Source organism: Cygnus olor, chromosome 3, assembly GCF_009769625.2.
Source record: "Cygnus olor isolate bCygOlo1 chromosome 3, bCygOlo1.pri.v2, whole genome shotgun sequence".
NCBI classification, from domain to species: domain Eukaryota; kingdom Metazoa; phylum Chordata; class Aves; order Anseriformes; family Anatidae; genus Cygnus; species Cygnus olor.
The window spans coordinates 105,718,960-105,745,479 of record NC_049171.1 but is presented as its reverse complement, the minus strand read 5'-3'; the positions used below and the strand labels follow the sequence as shown (position 1 = coordinate 105,745,479).

At 37.1% G+C, this 26,520-nt stretch overlaps 1 protein-coding gene across 30 annotated transcripts in view; it reads left to right on the top strand.

Annotated features, from left to right (window-relative positions):
• The window catches only part of NRXN1 (neurexin 1), a 734,224-nt gene that overhangs the window by 642,139 nt on the left and 65,565 nt on the right, over positions 1–26,520 (top strand). For 19 of the 30 annotated variants that reach the window (XM_040551878.1, XM_040551893.1, XM_040551892.1 and 16 more), the window contains 2 exons: positions 442–531; positions 1,983–2,302. In XM_040551878.1, the coding sequence (XP_040407812.1) occupies positions 442–531; positions 1,983–2,302 (410 nt within the window). The remainder of the gene's footprint in view (positions 1–441; positions 532–1,982; positions 2,303–26,520) is intronic. The other 11 variants (XM_040551901.1, XM_040551900.1, XM_040551898.1 and 8 more) reach the window with 1 other exon arrangement.

Here is a 26,520-nt window from a genome sequence, read left to right as displayed (position 1 = left end):
GTTCTTCTTCTTTAAATGACTAACCTGGAGTGAGAGGTTGGATGTCTTTGGAAAACTTAAACCTGTTTCACCTGAACGTGTTTAACTAGTTAATAAGAAACATCAAAAAAGACAAAACCCTGAGGTCAATGATCATTTTTTTGTAAAGCCATTCTATGATGTTTAAATTTGTTTTTTGGGTCTGTCTATAACATAAGTTTAATAACCTAGCTCAAATGCAGATTTCTAATTTTCAATTAACATAGGAATAATTTTGTTTGCTAAAATAAAATAAATGAATGAATGAAAAGTCTGAACCATGAAATGTTCCAGGTAGCACTTTTTAAAATTCCAAATTTCAAAAAATCATGTGGCAACTGTATAGCTCAAGCTTTAAGTATTAACTTTTAACCTTTGACCTTACAGATTTTAACCAATGAAATGTCTCTTTAAACTTTAAAGGAAACAATGATAACGAGCGCCTGGCGATTGCTAGACAGCGAATTCCATATCGACTTGGTCGAGTAGTTGATGAATGGCTACTCGACAAAGGTAAAAAACATTGATTAAAACTTCAAATAAAAAAATAATTTGAACATAACCAAGTAGTACTTCATTGTAACACTAATAAACATAAAAAATAAATTTCAGTAAAACTAAATTAAAAACAAATTTAAAATAGTAAAATATAGAGTAATATTTGCATACCTTGTATAATAATTTCTCTACATTTCTAGAAGTACCAGCTGTTTAATAATCTTACCCTGATAACTTAAGGTTAAAGGGACTGTTAAATATAATCCACTAACTCAATCTATGAAGGTACTCACAGCAAACATTAACAAAAAATTATAAATCATTCATAGATTACATTACATGCTCCAGCATCTAAATTATTAACTAAAAATATATGTAGTTATGATATCTTCATTATGGTCCTGAAAAAAAAATTTGTTTAAAGTGTAGGAATCTTAAATAGTGGGCAAGATGAATTGCCAATCAAAATGAAGTCCCTTTAACGTTTGCAACCTTCTAAGGGGATTTTGGAACAAACACTAATTAAAACAGAACTTAAAGTTGTGTGCATGCTTTTTGTGAGCAGAAACCAATCTGCTAAAGTGACTTCTATTTACTAAGAGTGGTACTGTTGCTGAGGATTTCTCTGTTGAATGGAAATGTGCCATGATTTTTCCATTGGTATGTGTATCATTTCTGAAGCCGCTTTTACATCTAAAATTTTTTATTTTAATTGATAGCCTTGCTGAAAGCCAATCAGACATCTATTTTTGAATCTGCCTCTGAGATACTCAGTGTGAACCATGTGTTTCTTTTCAGTGTGTATGTTGAAGGAAAATAAACATTTAAATACAAAAAGGAAACATTTAATTAAAAAAGTAAATATTTTATTCACTGCTACATAGATATGACAGATTACTGCATAACGTTCCTTAAAATTCTCTTAACCTAGTGAAATGTTTGCGTATATATAAACTCTGTGTGTATATACATATTTGTATATGTCTATATATACATAAACTCACATGTACATACTTAAAGCTATAGGCCCAACAGTGTATTACATGGAAAAATCTTTGAAAGAAAAGTCTTTGAAGAAAAAATAAGGAAATTGAAACCTGGCATTCTTGACACACACCAAAAAGCTTAACACTGTGTTCAGGTAAAAGGGAGAGGGGTATCATAGTACTAAAAGCATTTACAAATATATTTGATTGGCCTTTTAGCAAAAACAAACAAACAAAAAACACACACACACAGAAAAAAAGCAACCACACACTAGAAATGTGGCAAATTTAGAAAATGCAAATGCTCTCAAAATTTATGCATTTCATGGACACCTCATTAAAAAGCAATGAATTATGAGTCAAATCTTTTCTTATAGTTTATTGCTGTCATTATCCACTCCATGAAAATCTGTTATCATTCTTGTAGAGTATGGTGTTCACAGTCAACATTTTTGCATGTATATAATATTATCTTTACAGGGCGTCAGCTCACAATCTTCAATAGCCAAGCAACTATAAAAATTGGAGGCAAGGAACGTGGCCATCCTTTCCAAGGCCAGCTCTCTGGTCTTTACTACAATGGCTTGAAAGTTCTGAATATGGCAGCGGAAAATGATGCCAACATCATTATAGAAGGAAATGTGAGACTTGTTGGTGAAGTGCCTTCCTCTATGACAACTGAGTCTACAGCCACAGCAATGCAGTCTGAGATGTCAACATCAGTCATGGAAACAACCACCACTTTGGCCACAAGCACCGCTAGAAGAGGAAAGGCCCCAACAAAAGAGCCTATTGGTCAGGTTAGTCAGCTTCCTCACCTTTTCCAAAAGTTTTCTCATCTTTGAGTGTGGCTTTCTATATTGCATTCACACTACAGATGAAATTATTCCTGTTGAAGAAATGTATCAGTTACAGATAAAAGTTCTGTAACACACATGGCTCACAGATGTGATGTTGGTCAGCATTTAGAGGGAATGTAAGGATATTGCAGTTTGTCTAAATTAGGCAAACTTTCCAGTTGAGATTTTTCTTGTAATGACTTTTATTGCCCTGCCGTCCATCTTCAGAATGGTGCATTTTTTTTTAATTCTATTTCTTCCTATGATAGCTAACATTGATTATTTTCAGTGTGGAAGTGCAGGATTTCTGGAATTAAGACATAATGAAATGGTGTGTTTATCTATGAGGTGGAGAAGTAAGACCTCATTTGGGGAGAGAACAGGAAGATGGTGAGAAGGCAAAAAGATGATGGAGGCTGGAAAGGGAGAATTAGCACTTTCCAGCATATTAAAAGATTTAGAATCTTCTCAGGCAGAATTCCTCTTGAAGAGACAGTGGCTGCAAAGGGAATTAAGAGCACCCTGCACCCTGGGAGATTCAGGCTCCAAGTCAGAGTCTGTTGTTTACTGTTTATTGAGATTATTTACATCTCATGAATTTAGTGATATATTTAGTAGGTTTTGTCAGGATCTCTGTATTTGGGGGAATTTTATTTTCTTAAAAAGGTGAGGGAGGAAGCAGGTGAGTTGAATTAAGTACCTTCATCTTGTGGCTACCCTGAATAACAGCATTCAGATTTTGTATTTTAAAAAACTAAAACTTACCACGACATTTCTCTGGTAGAGAAGATTCTTAATTTTTTTTTTATATTTATTCTGATGTGTGCTTGAAATGTATTATAAAAAAAAAAAAAAAGTACACTGCCAAAAGCTTTTCATATATTCACTTGGTTCACATGCTTGTTTGTGCACCCACTGTGCCGTTAAACCTTGACAGCTCCACTCCAGGATTCAGAAGTAGATCAAAGAGCAAAGAAAGTGACACAAGCTGTAGGGAGGAATGGGATCATGATGTGATGAACGAAGTTAATTTTCTCAAAAATGGAGGAGAACATGCTGGTTAGACTGGGAGTTTGAGGTCAAGTTGCCTGTTTTCTGTGTAAAACCTCAACACACTGTTTGAATTTGATCAGGACATCAAACTTGACACGTCAGCTTTTTTTGTCTGTGGTATTTTTGTACACTTTATACTACGGATTGACAACTATAGTGATGTAAGAATAATAAAAAAAAGTTATTTTGTAAAATGAGGCAAAACATTTAAGTTAAAAGTGAGCATTTAAAAATCTTATTGATTTGTATTTTCAAGTGAACAGTTTTATGCATTTTCTGTGTTTATTAATCTCTCCTTTTGTATGAGAATCTTAAAAAAAAATAAAGGAGGCGGGGGGGGACAGGACACAACTAAAACCAAACTAGAGATAGAAGGAACCAGCTGCCTCTAGAAAAGGCCATTCATTGTAAAGCTGTTCTGTAGACTGCAGTTCTTTTAATGGCTATTGCAGTAAGCTGCAGTGTTTTATTAAATAAGCAATAAATTTTCTTCACCATTAATTGTGTTTTAAACAGCATCTCCTATTTCATTATCCGTCTAGTCTGACCTCAGTGAGATGCAAGACCACCAAATTTCAGAGGGGGAGATCAAGTATCTAAATGAGCAGTACATCCTTACAGAGTGGAAAAATTTGGGCTAAATTAATGCTCCTAAGATAAAATTAAGCTAATTTTACTTTTATAAAATTAAACTGTTCTAACAATTCCCAGCCTGCTTTTGGCCTCTGCCACTCTCTCGGGTAACTCTGAGGCACAATTTGGGAGTAAGAGTGTCACAGGGACCATTCTCAGTTTGGACCTTGCATAATCAGTGGGTGATGGGAGTTTACTGGTATAGTTGCTATATAAGTTGATGTCAGTTCCCAGAAATATTCCCCACTACAGAGATTTTTCTTTTTGAGGTATTCCAATTGCATATTTTGGGGGAAAAAGTGTCCTAAATGAGCAACTCTAGCAAGCCGTATTTTGTGTGTGTGTGTGTGTGTGTGTGTGTGTGTGAAGAAGGAAAATAGATGACTAGGCAAAAATATCTTCCAAAGATTTGTTTCCAGATGCCTGAAATAAGGTGTGGCCCTTATCAACTTTATCAGAACATCCATCCATATAAGTTTTTTACTCGCTGCCTCTGGAGCATTGACCTCAGTGCTATTGTGCCATTCCTTCAACCCCTCCTGGCTGAGCTGGTTACAGCACAATGCTGCGAGCACCTGCTTATTATGCCCCATCATAAGTCTCAGGCAGGCTCCAGGAGCATCTGGACATCCATAGGATCTTGCCAAAGCACATTCTCAGGATGAAGGTTTAGGTTGGTCTCCCTCGCCTTGCTGGTATAAGCTCTTGCTGCGGTCCATTTGAAACAACTTGGTAGGAATATTTCTGTATTTAAGAACCTGAAATCAGCCTTTACAAGGAAAGTGTTTGGTGTTAATGCTGTCAAAACACATGGTATCCTGAGTCTATACCTGAGCCTTTCTTGCCATTAATAATCCACAGTGGTTTACTTCAGTTATGTCTAAACATCCTGCCTGGTAGGATCTGTATTGTCATTACAATTATAATAGTTAATTAGCCAAGGACTGCTCTGGAACATAGTTTACAATTAGGCCTGTGATTTGATTTTAAGAGACTAATAATATCCCAAAATCAAAGCTAAAATTTGCCTGAAGTTTGCTATGTTATTCGTGCAACAAACTCAGACCTAGAAAGCTACTAAATCAAATTGCGGATGAGATATCTTCTATTCGTTAATACATGTTTTATTGTTCTACTTGCGTGTAATAATTTTTGTGCTAGTGATTCATAGGACTCCCACGGGTTTGTCCCGCAGGGTACTGAATAGTCAATTTATATCTTTATTTCGCTTGGAGATGAGGGCACTCCTCCTCTCAAGGAAAATCTACTTTTACTTTCTGCATCCCTTTTATTTTTGTCATTTACACTTTTTTCTGACTTTATTTACACATAACCTCTGCAAGAGTGTCAACTACATTGACATAATGTAATGCACAAGAAGGAAAGGTACCTTTCTAGCGTTAATTAGGTTACTGAAGAAAATACGCAGCTGAAAGGCAATTGCTAATGAAAAAAAAAAAAAAAAACTTACATTATTGCAAACCAGTGCATGTCTGAAATAGAATAGAGGCAAATGATCTAATCAGTCAGAAATTGTTTGCTTCATTTGCAGAGGTATTGAATTCAATTAAAGATTATAATACTTAAAGAAGACCATTTAAATCTCTATTTATAGGAAATGTTATTTTAAAGAACCTACAGTATTAGTGCTTAAATTGATGGAGTGTGTGCTTCTCAGCAGATACCTAACTAATGCAATATATGATACAAGATAGACATAATACTTGCCAGAATGTATGTTGAATACTGCTGCTCATTATTTTCAACAAATGAGGTCTTAGCGCTTCTGAAACAAATTTCTTTTTGTCAGTGACTATGCTCTAAACGAAGGTTTTCCCTATTGGAGGCTGTGCCATATTTTAACAATGGATGTTTTGGTGATGACAGACATCTTAATTATTATACTTGTAACTGTAGATTTTCAAAGTGGAGAAAGGTACTCAAAGCCTATTGAATGTCAATGGTAGGTGAATGACTCATTTTCCTTAGTACCTTGAAAATTCCACCCTCCTTTCTCCTTGATTATAACAGCATCTACAGCTGTCAGCCTTTTTGCAAGGCAATGCATAAACACATATGAAGTGACAGCCCCTGACTCAAATAGCTTACAGAATAAACAAAAGTTATCAGGTAAGGAGGAAAAAAAAAGAAGAAAAGGGTGGTGGTTGTGGAATTAGTAGGTGGGAGGAACAAGGAGGTTAGTGCAATATTTTCAGTGTTAATGAACTGCATGTAGATTTGCAGCCATCATGAGGGGAGGGGTAGCTTACTACATGGTTTTTGATCCAGGATCTTCAGATAGCAGACCCTGAGCTCCAGCTCTCCTCTGTGACCATCGTATAGCTTATAGTAGAGTCTTTGGAGCAAGCATTTTAAAGATTGGGCTGCTCAGTTTGCCTCGGTTGAGCAACTGGTGCACAAACAGTATCTGGTGGGTGGTTGATGAGGTTTTCTCTACTTTGCTCCTCACTTTGCCATTAACGCTTGGGAGAACCCATGGTGATTGGAGCATGAGCTGAGAATTACAAGAGAACTTCTTCACTCCACCTATGCTGGAGAAGAGAAGACTGCTCACCTCCTTCCTGCAGCAAGGTAGCCTGTAGATTCCTAATATTTATCTTCTTTGACCTCTTTAGAAGTGTAGTTAGATACATAATTTAGTTTTTTAGAAGATGTTCCCAAAATTTGGCATTCCTTTATGTGCAAGAAAAGAAATCCCCAACCTTAATGTTGCAACAGTAGGAATCCTGTGAAGTTATAGACTGTATTGCTAACTTTTGTTGAGTTTTAAGTATACACAGGGGCTTAGGAATCATGAATTTGTTCTAAGAACATCATTCATTCCCTTTATAAAGTTATTCAACTAAATAATACAGTTCTTTCTTCTTTTTCACTTTTATTTTTGATGCTTTTTAAAAGGCTCATTTGCAAGCTTTTCTATTCAATCATGAAGGTGATAAACTTCTTTTAAAAAATGAAAATAAAGGAGATTCATATGTTCTATAACTCCGGGAGCCAAAATGTTAAGCAAAACATCAAGTACTGCAAGGCTTGCAATAAAAATTGCAAGAGTTGGCAGAAGCAGAAAGGCTTCAAAAGGACTTTGAGTATGTTTTTTCCTTGAATTAGGATATCACAATCAGGCCTTTAGTATCTCTTTGGCATGTCTGTGTGGATCTGTATTAATTGGAAATCATAAATGAAGTGATAGTAAATCAAGAATAATATGCTTATTTCTCATCTGTTTCTAAGGATTTGATTATGACAGCCCATCCGCACAGCAGCCCCTGCTCTCTTGTGTTGGAAACCATTTCTGAAGGTTGTGTGTAAAATAGCTTTTTTTATTTTTCATAAGGGATTCTGGCAGTCCTCTTGTCCTCATCAGAGTGGGCTCTTATTGATAACAGTAAGCCACTTAACCAGCAATTGCAATACACTGTGAGATGATTGCATGTTTTGGAACAATAGGCACTGATTTTTGGTCAAGCAGAATTAAATTGACTTCATATTAAATTGATGAGCTGAAATTTGGTCAGTTGCCTTAGAGGGCATACATCAGGTGAAGGGTATGTTTACTTACGTGTATTGAAGCAGTGGATTTAAATAGCATTCATTGTAGCAGTAACAGTGATGGGCACCTTGCCAACCAAATAAACACAAGCATTTGAAAAAGACAGGGGTGTCTTCCATAGGAAAGAGTTCAATTTGAGAAATGGTACTTGAGTACATGACTTTTGCATAGGATCGTAAATGCTTGTTGTTTTTTTTTTTTTTTCCTCCCATTTTATGGCGATGCACCAATCATGAAATCAGTGTAGTTAATAGGAGGAAGAGTATTCTCCACCCATCTCAGTTTAAAATTATCTGCTGTAAGGCCTGCAATGCGTTCTTACACACAGGCAGTTCTGTGCCTCTGAACCGCTGCTTCATCTTCTCTGGGTGTTCACACCAAACAGTCCACAAGTCATTGGCCCCAATAGGCAATGTTCTTCCCATGTATCTGGTAAATCACAAGGATTTTAATCAACAGATGCTCCCTTGCGTATAACAAATCCCATAGCATCAGGCTTCACAGTGATGAGCTTCAACTCCCATACGTGCTCTCCATATGACAGAAACTGGGGAATTTAAGTGTTAAGGACAGAATTCATTTGCACTAGGTAGCATACATGGTAGTTGTGGAAGTGCACACATTTTAATTGAAGGTAGGCGTACAGATGTCTAAGTGTACAGACTGATGGCTGAGTTTTTCAAAGGGACCTTGGCTTCTGGCTTTTGCTAAGAATGCTTGGCTAAGGTAGGCTGTGGGACAGGAAGGTCAATCCCAGAACTCCTAGAGAAATGTTATGAACCAACATTCCTCTCTTTGCATGTGTCAGTTTGTTCTGAATTTAACGAAATGGAGTAAATCTTGCTGCCTTCCTCTTGCAGCTGATCTGTGTGCAGCAGTCCTATGAATGATAATGGGGTGGTACAATTCAAGTAACTGAGACGTTTCAATATCTGATTGTAGGTCAATATTAGTTAAGGGTGTTATGGGACATCAGTGCATGAAGGCATCTTACACTGATGCCTCATTTTGACCATATCCAGGAGACAGAAGCATAAAGGATTGACCAACAGGACACTGTGACACCAAAGACACGTGACCTCAACCCCAGAACTTCCACTTGTGGTGTGACCAACCTTTTAAACAACATGGCAATGAGGAATGATGGAGCAGGCTCATATGCAACCCACAGCTGTTTTATGCTGCTCTGCTGATTTAAAAAGCCAATTAACCCTGTTTAAGTAATTAGAGAACGCTGGCTGTTTTGTGTTATTATTTTTTAATTAAAACCATAAAATATATTACATTATATATAATAATAATAATTACTATCTCATAGAATATTTTTATTGTATTTGTGGTTAGCATTTACACAAAGAATTATTAATGTTTTTATAAAGAAAATTCTAGGTAAGAATTTGTGTTTGAACACAAATTCACAAGTGTGTAAAGGTGTGAAAAATGCAAAGTTAAAGCTTTGAAACTGTATTATCCTATAGAGTAAGAAAAAATATGAAAATGTTTTTGTTTCCTCTTGGAGGGGGGTGGCAAAATCTATTGTATAACCTGGGAGCAGAACAATTCCATATTTGCCACTGCCAAATTTTCAGGTTTTGGCACATATTCCCATTGTATCTTAATAACCAAACACCTTTCTGTGTCTTTGAAGAGTAAGTTATGTCCTCACAATGTTTGACATATCCCCATTCTTCATTTTCTTATGCGTATTGATGTTTGGCTTTGAAGAAGCATATTTAGATGAAGTCTCAGTTTGTGTGCAGAGATGGCTTAGAACTCCTCAGGGCTGTAACAGCAGCTGAGTCATCTAGGTGACTGTCCTCTCCCAAGAATTAGGATCAGAAATGTTGATAGCAGATGATGCAAGGATGCCATTAACCCTACAGCCAACAGTATATGCCATGCCACGTCCCCCAGCCCCTTTCTTTATGGCATCTATGACATCTACTTCTAGATGAAGATGATGTAGACGAGGGCTCTCTAAACCAGACCTAAAAGCTGGTCTAGAGTTTTTACATGCAACGGAAAACATGAAATCCATGCCATGTTGGTTTTGTTTGTTTGTTTTTCTACAGACTGCTTTTTTAGTTTTTTTCTAATGATTTTGATAATTCAATTAATACTTTAAAATGTAGTTGTTTGTTAATACTGACATTCAAGCAAGATCTCTAAAAATTAAAATAGGATACTATGAACACTGAAATTCTTTAAATATGTTTTAATATTTGCTGTCTAGTCACATATGTAAATCCCATTCTCCTTCAAAGTGTATGTTTATTGAGTATGGGATCCTCAGTTGGATCACTGAAGGTACATAAATAGGGTGGCTTTAGAAATGCAGCATTTACAACCTGTGTGTTGGGTTGGCTGATTGCTTTGTTGTTTTCATGTGTAACTTATGTGATCACATAGTTGTCTCTCTCTCTCTTAATAAATACTGAATTCTGCAGCCAATGCAGTCAAATCCGTCACTGGCACGAGTTGAAAGACATCAGACTCTTAGAGGAGCTGAACTGCATGAGTTCTGGTGCCGTCGTGGACTTCTGTTGCAATTGCAGATTCATGTCCTGTGTTTAAAAAGCAAAGATTTTTTTTAAAAAAAAAAGTTAATCTCTGTTCTGGATGAACATTTTCAAATGATCCTTCAAACTCATTAATATCTATAACTAATTCATTATCTTGAAAATTTTATCCTGTCATTTCTATATAGAGATACTATAACATGTAGGTTACTTACAAAATACTTTTATGCGCATAGCCTTGCCATTGAACTCCTAAATAGTAAGTACTGTCGCTAGCTTTATAGTCTGTAGACAATTTCACCTCTGAAACTACAGCTTCATGTCACTAAGGCTCATAGGATAAGACCGTCAGTGAGTTGTTAGCCTTTGTTAGCGATGAAGGGATCATACAGGCTGTTGTAGCATACTGGGCCACTGAGAGCAAATCCTATCCATTTGCTTGGGAGATTACAGGCATAAAAATGCACTGCTAATTAATGCACTGTAGGGGAAAGTGGGAACTTAACCAGAAATGATAGTTCACATACGCTGCACTATGCAATCCGAAGAAGACAGGCTGCTGCTATTCTGCATAGGTTGCTTTGTCTTTAGTTCTGCTGTGGATTACCTTTAAGAGGCATCATCCAGCCTGTTGTGATGAACTTTGGTCATTACGCATGGTGCAAAGGCTAGCCTTTCTCAGATATTACCTGAGAAGAGGCAGCATGGAGGGCACCTCTTCTTTTCACACTGTGAATTGTTAGTCTGACTTAGCAAGAGAATTTTAAAGAATTAACAGAAAGTGGGAAGGGGAGGTAGGGGGTGGTGTTAAAATAAATTACAACATTGTTAGTATCCAAAGAACATAAAGACACTTGTCTAAATTGTTGATTAATTGCTTGTAAATCAAAGTTGTTTTTTAAGTTCAATTTGTGAGGAAAAGGATTTGAGGCCACTTGCAGCTTCAAATCCATGCATTCAGAAGGCTTCTGACCCCTTTCTTACGGGTCATTCTTTCATGAAGTGATGCTTAGTTCTGTCTCATGTTCTGTGTCTGCCAGCTGTTTCCCCTCAACACATTTCAGCACACTAAACAAATATCATTACATCAGGATTATAGTGAAATGGGATTGTTTCACCCATCTGGAACAAGAAGATGTTGTAGACTTAGTGACCCATAACCACACAGTCAAGTAGCTGCTATGCATTTTTCTGCACTTTGGATAGCTGAAAAGGCCTGGCTGTTATAGTCACTACTTAATTTCAGTTGCCTTGCGGGATAGAAATCCTTGCATTGTGTCTGAGAATCACTCCGCTCCTATCAAAAGAAAGCAATAGGCATTCAGTCCCTTATCGTTAACTGAAGTGGCAGTAAGCCTGACGATCTCGTTCACCATTTCCTTTGGTGTATTTCTGTGACTGAAATACTGTGTGTTTTACATACTTGGCTCACACAATTCCCTTTCAGAACTTAGATAATAGCAAGTTCTATTTCTTTACTTTTGTGGATGATCCCTCAGAGCTGAGTGAAAGAAAAGTAAAGTCACTCAAGGTGGCAACTCAAAGCAGGTAGCCTAAATGTGCCACCATGCTTGCAGACCTCCCGGTGTACTTCAGCAAAGTTTCAACCCAGCTGCTGCAGCAAATGTGATGCAAATTAATGTAATAGTTTCCATGCTATACATATGTGAGAGGCTCACAAGTTGGTTACTGCAGGCTACAGCGTTCAGTCTGCTTTTGTGTACCGCTGGCAAGGACCCATCTGTGCCACTGTGTTTGTTCTTGTATCGTTAAATACCAAATGCAACAGAACTATATAATATATGTTATATGCAACATACATAATGTTGTATAACCATGCTATATCCTGATGTTTCCTCTAAACATGACTGTGACAGTAATGTCTGAAGCCTTCTTGCTCACATACTGCTATTAAGAATAAAACTTTGTTCATAGGCCCTCCTGTTTCATAGACTTCAGATCACTTTATTTAATGAAATAATTCTTGGAACGCTCTTCAGTTAATGAATTAGTATAGGAGGTTTATTCAAAAAACCACTTTTTTTTTCCATGTGGGTAGAAGCAACATCCTCTGTCTGTTTTGAATAAAACAACAATTAGCTTATGATTTATTACATTTAATCTGTTAGCTAAAGTTGTCTTTAAGTGCTTGGTTCCATTTGGTATTCAGCATTCAGATCTGCACAGCTGGTGCTCAGGTTTTGTTTATATACTGCCATTGCTTCACACTTAGCTATACTCCTATAGTTATGTCCCCACATTCTTTTTTAAGTTCTAGTAGGCTGAAGATTTGCAATTCATAGAATCATGAAATCATAGTATGGCTTGGGTTGGAAGGGACCCTAAAGATCATGTAGTTCTGTTACAAATAATTTGCATGCAGGCAGTATATTATTTCATTGCATCATTTTTCTTACTTTAACCACTCTGTTGAAATGTTCTTTTTACAGTATTATTTTGTGAGCATATATACATATGTGCGTGTATGTGTATGTATGTATATATATATTTATAAAAGTCAGATTAAGTTATTAGATTGGATTTTTTTAATGCAAAGTAGAACACTAAATTCTCTGAGCTGACATAAAGAGGAAACCTGTGACAGTAATTTCTCCTAAGATAGAACACAGATGATGGCCAGGGCTGTCTGCATTTAAGAAAAGAAAGAGAACAACTGAAATTGCCCCATGGATCCAACCATACTGCTCTCTTCTAGAAATGCATAGAAATATGGATTGAGAAATAGGAGCCATTTCCTTAAAATGCAGTCTGGAGGATGATCCAATATGCTGACCGATTAACTAGAAATCAAAGACCTATGTTTGTTTCCTGACTTGAGGGAAATGGTAACATCATCTTCCAATTCATCTCTCATTAGTAAATTAACTACTTCCCTGCCATGAGATGACAATGGGGTGAAGATGAAATCTATTAATGTCTTTAATGTGTTCATCTGGATTATTAAGGATTATGTCCATATCTAGAAACACAGAAGTAGAAATACAAGTTTTTTGGAAAACATGTAGCAACTAAATTAGATGAAGTTCTGGAAGAAGCAGAAATAATGTAGGAGGAAGCCTGTGTGAGGAGATTGCATGGTGCTGATATATCCTCAGATCCAGGAAGGAAAAAAAGGCTTATGTGGGGAACAGACCATTTGAAGGTTTAATGTACTGTATTATTTTGCTACATTTTTTAATCTAGCCATATACTAAATGTCTGGGATTTTGTGGGTGGATTCTGTCAATAAGGGAGACTGAAGAGGTTGACAGGGTTGTTGAAATGCCCATCAGTCTGCACTAGGTTTTGCTCAGCCCCCAGCACAACACTATAAATACGCAGAACACATTTATTCTGACATTTCCATGTTTAAAAAAAAAAAAAAAAAAGAAAAGGATGAGGGCACAATAAATGGCCTTAGACGTATCTGAAATGACACTTGCATAGTATTTTCATTTTTTTAAAGCAGGGCATTAGCGTCTTTCCTAAGTAGATGCTGTGATAATGTTGCAAACAGCAAGAGTATGATTCCAATAGATTTAGGGGTTGGTCACTTGGTTTTCTTTTCCTATTCAGATTCTCCCGTGACTTTAACAAATGGGCTGGTGTTAATAAGCAGAAAGCCTTGAGAGAATATTCTCCCTTTCTTCTGCGTTGTATTTCTGCTCATATTTGGGGAAAAATAGAATGGATTCAGCCTCCATGTTACAGAAGGCTACAAATTCGCTGAAATTAAGTGTCTAGGAGTTTTATTTAATGCTTTTGGGAGATCCAGACAGACTGAATGTGGTCAGTAAAGCCGATAATTCCTTACATTAATACTAAGTCTTGGTTGTTTAATTCTAGACTCCCAGAGGTATGGAATATGACAGTCTGAATACGTTTTCTATAGGTGAGATAGACTGGCTAATTAACTGATTTAATCCATACCTGAGCATTACCAATACGTTTGTATATCATGTGTAGGATAGCAATTATAGCTAGTACGTTGCCTTCTAGAAAATGCAAATATTTTTATATGTATTTGAGTGTATAAAAACACTTTTAGGGCTATATTTTTGTAGTAATGTCCAACTGCAATTAGAATAGTATAAACACTTGAAGTACTTTGTTGTTGTTGTTGACATTAACATTTTCTGTCACTGAGGTAGATGCGAGTAACTTGAATCACCATGTGGCAGGAATAGTCTAGTAAATACTGTTTTCTAAAGTAGACCAAACAGCCATTTTATAATTAAATGAGAGATAAAGACAGCTCTATTATTTTCTTTATGAAATGACAATCATGTTTAAAACTTTATGCACAAGTGGCTGGAGAGGTATGATCAAGATGTTATGCTTATTGTTTTTCTCAGTGAAATGACTGATGGAAAAAATCACTTGGATTGACCCAAAATAGTTTTCCACTTTTATCAGCAACAAAACAAGGGCAAGAGAAAAAAAAAACTCTTTTGTTTAAATCTACTTACATTTGTGCTTTTTTATTTTTTAATTCTTTATTAATCAATTCAGGCAAACTTGAAAAGAAAGTATTCAAAAAAGAAAATGCAAACAAAACGATTGTTTTTAAAATGTTTTCAGTGTATTATAGTCAGTAAATTAGACATAAATTTGCAAACAACTAAGATCAGCCCTGTGTTTTCAATCAACTGTCTGCAGAGCTTTACCAACCTGTGGTGGCAGTGCCTTCTCTGTTATCTTAGCTGATCTTAGTATTTAAACTTCTGCAATATTTTTTTAGTGCTATGAGTCCCCCACAGAAATAGAAACCATTATCTATTATTTCAGTGTTTACAGGTAACTAACAGCCTCTAAAGAAAATCCTACAATGTGGGGTAAAATACTTAATATCTTCATGTTTTAAAAGTGGCTATCAGTTTGCTTACGCTGTGAATATATTAAAGTGCTTTCTTTCTTCGTAAGAGAGAGTTAACAGATTTCTGACATGATAATTTTACCATATAGCAATTTCATTTTCTTTTTAGTGCACTAGTAAAATGATAATGATGAACACTGACTAATGTTGTTCATCTTAGTAGGCAGAAGTTTCACCACATGTGTAAGTATTCTTACCATCAAATGTTCGTTCTCAATTATAACTTGGTTTGGAACATCACAAGAGATCACGTAACAAGACTTCATCACATCTGAATTGCAAGATTCTGGCAGTGGTGGAAGCAGAAGCCCTGTAGTGAAGCTCATGGGGTAAATACTCTGTTTTCTTGAGTATGCAGAATAATTCCTATTAAAGATAGAATTTAAATATACGTGTTAGCTTTAAACACATGATTAAAAGTAAATGCTTGAATTGGAAGGGATTTAAACGAATGGTTTTAAAGTTTTTTTCTTGAATTAGCAACCGAGTTAGAAATAATGTTGCCCACTCCAGTGTAATCTTAGCCTAGGACTGACTAAAGGTAAAATCTGAACCAGTTGTGATTCATTTTCTACAGAAGGAGTTTTCTTTTGCTTCATTTTTCTAATTAAGATATGACATGAGGTGTGATTCTGATATCTGAATTGATGTTTTTTAAGAAAAATGTGAAACGAGTTCTTCCCAGGTTGAGAGTCTGTGAATTACATTCTACAAAACTTTACCCACAGGTGATATGTCATATCAAATGCAATTTGATTTGCTAGTTTTAAATAGCTTATTAATTGTTAATGCCAGCTTTCTGTTAATTGTGGTTGTTTGTGACTGGCAAATTATTCACTGGTGATCTGCAAAAAAAATGGCTCATTGCTTTTTTGGCTCTCTTCCATTTTTTCCTGTGGCTGTACTGCACTAGTGATGGTTAAAAGTACATGAATAATGTACAGATTATTTTTCTGTTTATACTAATGCAGAATTTGCCACAAGAGCCTGTGTTTAACTTCATGAGAGAGAGAAAGTGGTCTGTGAGATCTTGAATAGAAAGGCCCCTTCTTTATAAAGATGAAGTTTGGACACAGAAGATATTTTGAGAATGCAGATAGCATTAACTAAACTTCCTAAAATATCCCATATTAATCCTGGTGAAGCTGAAGAAGTTTCTAGGTGTTAGCACTTAAAACGCGCATACTCTAACCATGGTTAAAAGTCGACTTCAGATCTAACAATATGACAGCATATTATGGCATAATTTGGTATAATTTTGCCCAGTACAAATTTAAATGACTCTTCACAAGTTCCTAACTCTGACTTTGAAAAAGAGATGGGATAACTGTGGCTTATTTTATTACTCATGCCAGTCCTTTCTACCAAGGCTGCCAGCAAGATGTCATTTCATGCTGGAAGTGGGTTTTGCACTTGCACTCTGAGAATTGGAGTGAAAACACCCAGCTGAAAGTAGAAAAGGTACAAGGAAGCCATTGCACAGACTAACTTGTGGCCAGTGTTGACCAGGAGGAGATGGTAACTCATGAGCTTCTGTGGAAAATTCCTAGCGCTGTGGGAACAAGTTTCTTAGTATTGTTAGAGCTCCCACATGTTTTGCTCCTTTGAGAGGAAGGGTTTGTCAGAGGAACACACAACACACACCCAATAGTACAATTCAAAGAAGACAATTAGCTATATTTTTAAACTTTATTTTAATTACAAATGAGTATGTTGTGAAAGTTGGATCAGGCGTGTTATCCTGTCACCAGACATGGACAGATCCTTGACTTTGGCTAAATAAATGAAACTGTTTAATGAATGTTTCATACATTGAGCCAAGTTCTTGGTCATAGCATTACAATTCTATTGACTTCATTTGTTTTGGATATATTATTTGGCATCAATGTAGGTGAGGAGAATGTAAATCATTAAATTCTTTCTACACAATACTTTCAGGCAGCCTGTGTTTTGAAAAAGTATTCATCACTCTACTGCTTCAGATATAAATTTGCAACATGCCAAATAATACGTTCAAAGTATAAAAGAAGTTGTTGAAAGGTAAGGGTGACAGCACAAAAGATTAGGGTGACAGATTTTTGACTCAAAGAGCAAGAAAAGTTTTAAACAAGGGTATATGTGTGGTTTTAACATATAGTACCGCCACCAGCACTAAGATAGATAAATCTGCAAGGAAAAAAAAAAAGGTGCTATTGAACTGGGAAATTCAAATGAACAATGTGCACAGTGACAACAAACCACCTGGGTTTGCAGTCAGCCTTGTTAACTGCAAGCTCCTCAGATAGGCATCAATATTGTATACTGTGTGCAAATTATCAAAGGTTTAGGCCCAAAGTTAATGTTCATTTATACAGGACAAATTAAGAACGACACCAGCAGATTTTTACTGTGAATATACTCTGTTTTCCCTGAATATAATCCTGTCATTTCAAGCGGTGTGTGAAGTTTGCTGAGCAGTTTTCTAATTCAGATGTTTTCAGTACTTGGTCATTGCCTGAAGTCATGTGGGACTCGACACAGTTGCCTGCACATAGGTGTCTGATGCCTTTTCAGATGTCCTGGGTTATCTAAGGGCTGCACAGGGCTTGCAAATGTGACAGAGAATTTACAGGAACCCTGCAGCCTCCTGAAGAGCCAAGTGAAGGGCAGCCAGGATTCCCTGGGGAACCAGAGGGTAGGTATGCCACTGTGAAGTGGTACTCTAAAAATGTAAGGAGCTTTTATGGCAAGAAGATTATCATCCCTCCAAATTTTTTGATGTCCTTTTCTTCAAAATAGGCTCATGCTCCTAAAAAAGTAACCTCAATAATACTAATATTTGACTTTGAACAGATCCTTTGCAATCAGCATCTCTCTGTAGCCTTTGCAAAGGAGACTGGATTGCTCTGCTTGTTTTACAGCGACACAAAAGCCAAAGTGACTTGTTCAAAATCAGCAATCAGCAGAGACAGGGCATGGGAGAGCTCAGGTCTCCCGAGGCCACCTTTGGAGTTAAAAGCTGTATTTGACACAAGCAAGTTTCACCATATAAAGTAAGTCAGTAAATGGGTATGAATTTACAGTGTACGCAACCCTGACTGCATTAATCAGGATTGTCTTTTTTTTCATTTTTATATTATAGCTGAACATAAGGAACTATTTCAGGTTAATCTGCAGTCATAATTTCCAAACAAAAAGGGTTTTTTCTTCTCTCATGTGAGGGGGATAAAAAAGGTAATTGTATTTTGTATGGTGATACAGGATTTGTGCTGGCTTCAACAAGCTGCTAAAATCAGCGTTAACAGTCACCAGCCTTCACCAGCACCGTCGGATAAAGAGCTGCCGCTGAGTCTATTTCTCAAGCTCACGCCGAATTGCTTTGAAGGCTTGTGAAATTCAATTTGCAAGAGAATGGAGGATCCTCTCTGTGTAATTTCCAAGTGTGGAAAATAGTAATTGCTTTTATTCCGTTCAGGGTGTCTGTGCAGGTAAGCAGCTGCACTCTCTGGGCCCCAGCCTCCCTCCCCTGCCAGTGACATCAAGAAGACTGATGCTGGGACCCCCTGGCCCTGCATCTCCTTGCCGCAGCCATTCCTTTCTCTGAGCAGGCACATCAGCTGAACGGCTAGTGTCCTTAGTGAAAAAGGGTTTCACTACTGTAACTCTCCTTAATTGACTGCATTTGTATTTGTCTCTTGAGTGTGGAAGATAATCCCGTATATGAAAAATCAGGCTTGATCTCTGATTTATATGGTGTTTAGATTTGTTCCATTCAGTAGAGAACATAAGTATTAGCGGATCTTTTTAGAAGTCTCCTGTTAGGAACCATCCTTGATCCTACGGCTGGCTTGTCTGCTGGTAATCCTTTTCTTTGCTTGAATAGCTGACAGAAGCATCTGGGCCTCTCTGGCAGTAATTAGGGTGAGCTAACTGCCTGCTGTGCTGAAAAGTAGCTCTGAGATTTGAGGAAATGCAAGTGCAACATAAAAACTTGCTAGTATGCCAGTGCCTTGTTTCCTTTATACAAAGGAATTCAGATGCATTTAAGTGAGGCCATTATCTTTAACTCAGAAGTTTTACTAAACTCCAGTGTTTTATCAATAACTCCAAGTACAGTGTAAGGTTTTGTTGTTGTTGTTTTTCTTCTCTGTTGTACAGCTGTACATTTGGAATCAGTATTGCAAATTAATCGAAAGCCTCCAGTTTTCAGACACTAAATTTTAGCAAGCTAAAGGAGGAACCTTCCTCTCTCCAAAAACTTAAGACTTATGACCACAATTGCTTAGTTGATCTTTTCATGTCAAGTCATTGGATAACAAGCAGCTGTGAAGCTTTCTCTGAACTGAAATTTAAGCATTCCACCCATAGGTGGGGGGGGACCTCAGGCCCCAGTCTCGTAATTTTATATCCAGGAAGCCTACCTCCCTTAAAAGAGAATGAAGAGGAACGTGAGAAGAGACAGTCTATAACAGGGATTTTACTAGCTTGTGCAGCAGCCTCTGTGCACTTAGACTCTCAGGTGTGAACAAGCTTACTTATCACTGAATGATTTGCAAGCTGAGGATGTAAGTGGTGTGTTGTGAATGACCACATCTCCAGCAAAAGGTTGTGGGGAGCAGCAGATACTTCTGGCAATTTATCTACTTGGATTTTGATACTTTTTTTTTCATTTTACCTGTAGAAATTAAATAATGGTGTAATTTATTAGCAAAATCCTGTTTTGGCTCCTGCGTAGGTTAGGTAAATTAGGGCAAAGTAGCCTGTTCCTTTCCTGTAATGCAATTTTGCCGAGGCTGGATTCAGTTTGTGATTTTTTTTTTTTTTGAATAATGGATAGCATGTGAAGATGCCCTGAAATCCTACTTTGCCTTCAAGACTGTCTGTGTGGCTGGTTTGTTACTCTGTTAATATTCCATCTTTGATATTCATTATAATACCATTGCAAAGGCTCTGTTCTACTCCTAAAAGCTAAATGGTCAGAAATATGCATCTGATGTTATAAAAGAACAGACTCTGTTTTCTTTAAATGACCTGAAGACTTTTCTTTAAATCTTTATTTTATTCTGTGACTTCCTGGTGATCAGATCTCCTTTTTGTATGACTTCTCAGGTCGTAGCATGATGATGCTACAATATTTCTTCCTGCTCTGCTGGAGCATTCCCTCCCTCGCCATTGTGGGACATGGTGTCAGTGCTCCACCGTAGATGAACTGACCACAGGTGCTGTTAAGCCCTGCAATTATCTTTCTTTCTCTCTTTGGAGGTAATTAGCAACATATCTTGATGTTTTAAGATCATAAACATATTTGACACAGTACTGCACCTTTGCTGTCACTTATGCTCAGTTCCATCACAGTGCGCCCTAAATCTGTTTTGTGATACACGGCACATTTGTGTGTCAGGGAGATTGCTCTCCCCTCCCTATGTTGTATGATTAATATACATGCAGCCAGTCCATGCCTGGAATTAAATAAGTTTTTCATCTTTTTGCTTTTTGTCACATTTTTGTGCTTTTTTTTGTTGTTGTTTTGAGAGGGGAGTTTCTGTAAAGCTGTTTTGGCATTTATTTTCACTGAGGAGCCTATTTAAATTATTGAAACAGCCAAAAAATAAAAAAATAAAAAATAGAAAAGGGCAAAATGTATTTGCTTGTTTTTCTTCATGAACAGCTGAGTTTGAATACAGATGCAGACACTAAAGTAAATTAGATTATCTCAGTTCAGCATTCTGCACCACAGTTTCAATCCCCATCATTGTCCCAGTCCTCATATCTATGAGATAGAAAGATTAAGTAATAATGAAGACATGTCACTGCACCTGCTTTCACTGCATCAAGATACATACAGTAAATCCACTCATAGTTTTGTTTTTTCCCCTCAGGCATTATGTGTTGTTCACAGCTCTCAGATGAGGGTCTGCCCTAGATCTCTGACGACTCTAAAACCACATTTCTAATCATTGCCTGTTCAGATTTGCCTACGGTTTTTGAAAACACGATGCTTTTAAAGGTCTGTCGAAATGTAGTAAACTTCAAGCCTTTTAACTGATGTGTAGTTTCATTTGTTAGAGCTCTAACATTGGTTGAATTGTGAACATCTGGCCCATTAGACAGTTTAGTGGCTACAACATTGTACTCAACTGAAATGGGCATGTTTTCAAAGTGTGCTACAGAAAAGGTAGGAGTTCACCAAATTAAACTTTTCAAGCATGTGCGGAGTCTTTGAGTCCCCAGCAGTCACCACACTACAGTAGAGAGCATGTGTGCTACTCTGTGCCTGTGAGGGTGGTGTGTTTGCTCATCAGCAGTCCTCTAGCAACTTCTGAACCTGCCTCTTCCTTTCTTTGCATATTGAGCTTAGCATGGCAGTTAGCTTATGCTGGCAAAACTTTGAGTTTCTGAATAATTTCTCAGGATAATACACGAGGTGAACATATAGTGATGTGAAAACAGAGGAATAAAACCATGAAAGAGATGCAAGTCCAGACATAAGGATCAAACTCTGATCTGTTACGTTTCAATGCTCCTTGAATAAATTGTAGAGATGTCAAAGTTGTGTTTTGTTCTGGCACTGCTACAGAGTTAGCCTTTGACTTTTGGTCTCTTTTTCAATTCCACTCTACGAATTCCACTCTATGATCAGCATGGTTTATGCAAGAATTGCTTGGTTTTTTTTTTTCTTCAGTAGCACTTACTGTACTGATATTTTCACCTTCACTATCCTCCAGCTGTTTTTCTTTTTTCTTCTTTTTGTAATTTCTTAATGTCAGATGGGCCCTTGTTGCTAAGGCCATGTGCCATCAGCTTCACCAGAGTGACAGGTATCTCATGCAATTCCAGTTCAAATTTATGTTTTTCCTAACTCAGTAAATGGAAAATATTTCATATTAAGCATAATTTATTATACTCAACAGCTGCTGTTATGATGCATCAAAAAGGGCCTATCAGTATTGATATGTTTACACTAAACCACATCATCTGCAATTTCGTGTGTACTCCTGTCCTCATCTCTTCAGGTCTGAAGCCCTCGGCTTTGGAAACCAGGGAGTGTAAAATAAAGAGTGAGGGAGAGTGGAAGGGAAGAGTCCTGCCAACCCTGTAACTCTTCCTGGCTTCTGCTGATGGTTTTCCTAACATAAGGAGAGTTCAGTAGATGAAAACTAGGGCAGGATGTGGCTGGAGATTGTAATTCTGTTTGCGTGCTGAAAAGAGCTGTTGTACCCAGTGGTTCTGCAGTGGCCTAGACCCATACTTAAGCTTGCTGCTAACTCCTGCAGCTGCAGCAGTGATGACGTTTTCTGTTGTTTCCAGAACAGCATCGAATGTTGACCCTTCTGCATGTATCAGTAGTCTAAGCACTGATTTGTTCCCGGTTCTTATTCTGCAGCAAGTATGCATCTTTTTAAGTGGTGCTAACAGAACATGAATAATGGGAGAAGTAATTCAAGATAAATGCTATTAGAAACCAGATGCAAGCCTTGCAGCATTGCCATAGTAACTTATAACTTTTTTATTCTTTTTTTTTTTTTTTTTTAAATCCATCTTTTGGTTTTTGCAACTTAAGAATTCATGTTGTCAGGCTTTATTCTGCAGATCTGATAGCAAAAAATCAGATTTCTAAAAATTGAAATGAGATTTTGATATGTCTATTTGCAAATGTTGGAATTCAGAAAACAGTGCCATGTGCCATAAGACTTGAAGGTATTACATGGAAAATTGAGTGGCATTACCACACGTGTATGTGCGGGAAAAGACTAGAACAATGGTTTCATGGGAATGTTGGCCTAACGTTCGTACAGTAATAAACCTAAACTTTGGAGATGGTTAGCACTTTCATCTAGAATAATTATTGTATTAGAAGACTTCCTAGGTCATTTTTATTGCTCTCCTGTGGGGTTGAAGCTGTTCAGTTTTTGCATATTCAGGATATTTTAAAACATACAGGAAGGTCATCTGTTAACAAATGGTGAGTCTGAGCTGCTCCACTAGGCTCTGCTTTATAGATTGTCTTTGGGCGTAAATGTAACCTTCAAAACAATAATAATGCCCAAGCTAGTAAATAAATATTATCAGTCATCCTTGCTAATGTAGAAAAACTGAATGGTAGTTCAGCCCGTAGATATTAGCTCCTTTCATTGCCAGAACAGAGACTTTTCTAAATCATTTGCCTCGTATAACAGATTATGAATCAATTGCTATGAACTGGGGAGTTCTGGTGACTTCCATTTTATTGGGTTTAATCTTTCTCCTGTCATGGGTGTTCAAGGGAATCAGGTCTATTTGTTATGGCCCACTGTTGATAGCAGAGGTGTATTCCCCTGTAGGAAACCTTCTACTGCAAGCTGTAAATTGAAGTTGAGAGCTACATTTATTCTTTCTAGTGCCTCATGCTGAATGGCTGAATTTTAAACTAGTCCCAGAGAATCAACTTTGGTGTGTGTTTAGCAGTGTTGTGTTTCCAGTATTTATCTGAATTACATAATTTAGTGCAAAGTATTGCAACTGTTTTTCCTTATGTACCATGCTTTAAATAATACGTCTCCTTTTTCTATTCACATACTTCAGTAGCTATCAAGTACTTTCTATGCTAATTGGTATCGTGAGGTTGGCACAATATATTTTATGGTTGTGTAGTACTGGGTTTGAGTGGTTATATCTGGCTGATGCTTCATCTTTTACATGAAACTGGCAATATATATCCTTCAGGATGTGATGTTGGATGTTATTTTCTGAGCTATCATTTTCAAACAACACACACACACACACACACAAAAAAAAAAAGCCTTGATTTTGTCAAAGAATGTTTTTGAAGTATAATAAGAATGAGGAAAGAGAAGAGCCTGAACTGAGCAACCATAGGTATTTGAACAGCTTCACCTAATCACTGTTGCCCTTTGAATAATGCCTTATGGCTATGGAAGTGAGGTCCAGGGACTACACATATGGAGGCTGCAATAACTTTGCAGTGGTTTTTCACTTCATCACTTTTGACTGGACAGGTTTTGTGTTATCATCCGTTTTTGTCCGTGGAACACGTCCTTATTAGTATAGCACAAAATATCAACAAGAAATCAACGTCTTCTATGAGGTGGCTATCTCAGTTCAATGTATATTTACCTTACTGGTTGTAGACATTGTAAGTGCTTTGCTATGAGAGGTTGCAAAGAACCATCCTGTCTGTAGTTACAAGTGGGATTGTGACTCAAGACTGAACTGCAGTGCCTCCTTCTTCTGTTTTCTGTAAAGCAGGCAGTCTTGAGCTTATGTGGGACCAGACTCTGACTCCTGCTGAATTGCAGTGCTGTAAATGTCAGTAGCCATGTTCACAAGCATCTGAAATCAAACTACATGGATAAAAATATAAACACTAACTTTGGTCAGTCTCCTTAGTTACATGGGGAGAAAATCTTGCCAAGGAAATCCTTTTATGTATTTTAGCCTTTTCACAAGAGGCTTGTGAAGGCTTTTTTTTTGATTTTCCTTCTTTCACTTTTACTATAGATTTCTGTTTTCAGGATCAAGTATTTCTTCTTTGTCTGCAGCCCCTCTCTGACAGGTCTGTTCTTCTAACCAGCTGTGTCAGGCTTCAGAGGTGCTCTTAGAAACACCTGTCCTGTGGTATAGAAGCTTGACAGTCATTCAATTTATATCCTTTACTAGTTAAACTCATGAGATTCAAGTGTAGGCTCAAAGCCAAAGTGCTCTTTTTTTTCCTAAGATTGCTGCCAGCCAACATTAAAATAGAAATATTATCCAGAGGTATTAACTATTAGTGCACAGAAAAGTGTGCTAATTGTGCAGAAAGCTGAAAAAACGAGTGTTATAGCTTACCTCACCATCTTTCTCACAGCCCCAACTGCTAAATCTTTTAATTTCTGTGCATTCTTAGCTCTTCACAGCTGCTTCCCAGTGGATCCATAGCAGTGCACGGTACTCCTCTCCAGTGCTAGTTTGTGCCCTGATGCATAAACCCAGCTGATGAACAATCTTGTCTCTATTGTGTGGTCTGCCTGTCAAATAATTTATTTTTATCCCACATCAATGGGAAGAGTTGCCTTCAGACAGGACTTACAGTATTTTTTCCTAGTAATATGTAATAAAAGTCCCCCTTAAAGGAAAACATCCATGTTCACAAAAATGAATGAGATTTTGAGTTCTGGATATACCAATGAGATGGTTCTTGGGAGCAAATCCATTAATGTACTGATGCCGTGGCTGGTTCAGCAGGTGAGGAAAGGTGCTCTGTTACCTATCCATATGGACCAAGGTGTGTAGTTTTGCTAGCAGTGGAGGAGTGCAGATGTTCTCCACTGTCAATCATTGACAAAGGAAAGATGTAATTTCAGACTTCCCTGGCCCTTGACTGGGATTGACATATCATTTTTATGTCTCTGCATTAGTGATGCTTAAAAGGCCTTGGGAACATGTGAAATAAAATCCAGCTGGGATTTGGAAATTTGTTTTCCTTTTCTCTTCAGGTAGCTTGGGGGTAGTATTCTCTGAAATTGCTTAAATTGTAACCATGTGGGTTCAGTTTTAGCCCCTACGTGGGGCTAAAGGGGTAGAAGTCAGATTATTTGAGCAGGAATTTTTTTCCAGTAAATTCAAACTTGAAGAAAACAGTATTTTTTTTTTCTTTTAACTGTGGCGAAAAGGCAGTGGAAGTTTGGGGAAACTGTTACAGGCCTGAAACAGTTCAGTCCTGTTCCCTATTTATATGAGAAGGAGCACTACATTATAGACAGATTTCTTGAGATTGTCTTCCCATTATAAAATAATGCAATAAAATGACACTGAAAATGAAACAGAAAATGAAAAAGATGAGAATGTGTAGGGAAAAGGGCTCTTACCATTTAATAGCTATTGCTGAAGTCCCTAATTCAAGCTACGAATTCTTATGCTTCTGTAAGTAAGATGAGGTGTCAAACATTATTTAAAGCGTATCTGCTGTGAGATTGGACTATGTGTTGTGTTTCACAATTGATTAAGTATTGTTCCTAAATAAATCTTGCAATTCTAGCTGCAGTGACACAAATAATAGAACATGAAGGTGTGAAAGAAAATGGCCAATTTGAGTGATACAAAAAGAAGCTATGCTTCATTTGGTCTGAGAAAATAAGGCACAGTACAGATATGATTGCCTTTCTTGAATGGTTGTATAGGATTGCTGCTATATAAAGCTCCCCTACTTACTTTTTGGAGTGACTCAGTGATTTGTGTATGTTGTGCAGAGTATTTTTCAGTTTTCAGAAACATGTTAAGGTACTAGTTCTGCAGATTTTGAATACCAGAATTTTATAGCTCATTTTGTCATCAAATTATGATTTGTTCTCAAATTAGATATTCATGTGTAAGGGTGGCAAAACCAAGCAGAAGGCCAACCCTGAGAAGGACCACAGCTTACAGAAATAGTTGTCATTTTATTTTTGTCTCCAGTGGTCTATTTATAAATGCTAAGCTTCCAGCACCAAGCACTCAGGAAAAATTAATTCTTCTATCTTTAAAAAAGTATCAGCCTAAGTTACAACTTCTGGTCCTCTAATACCCTTTA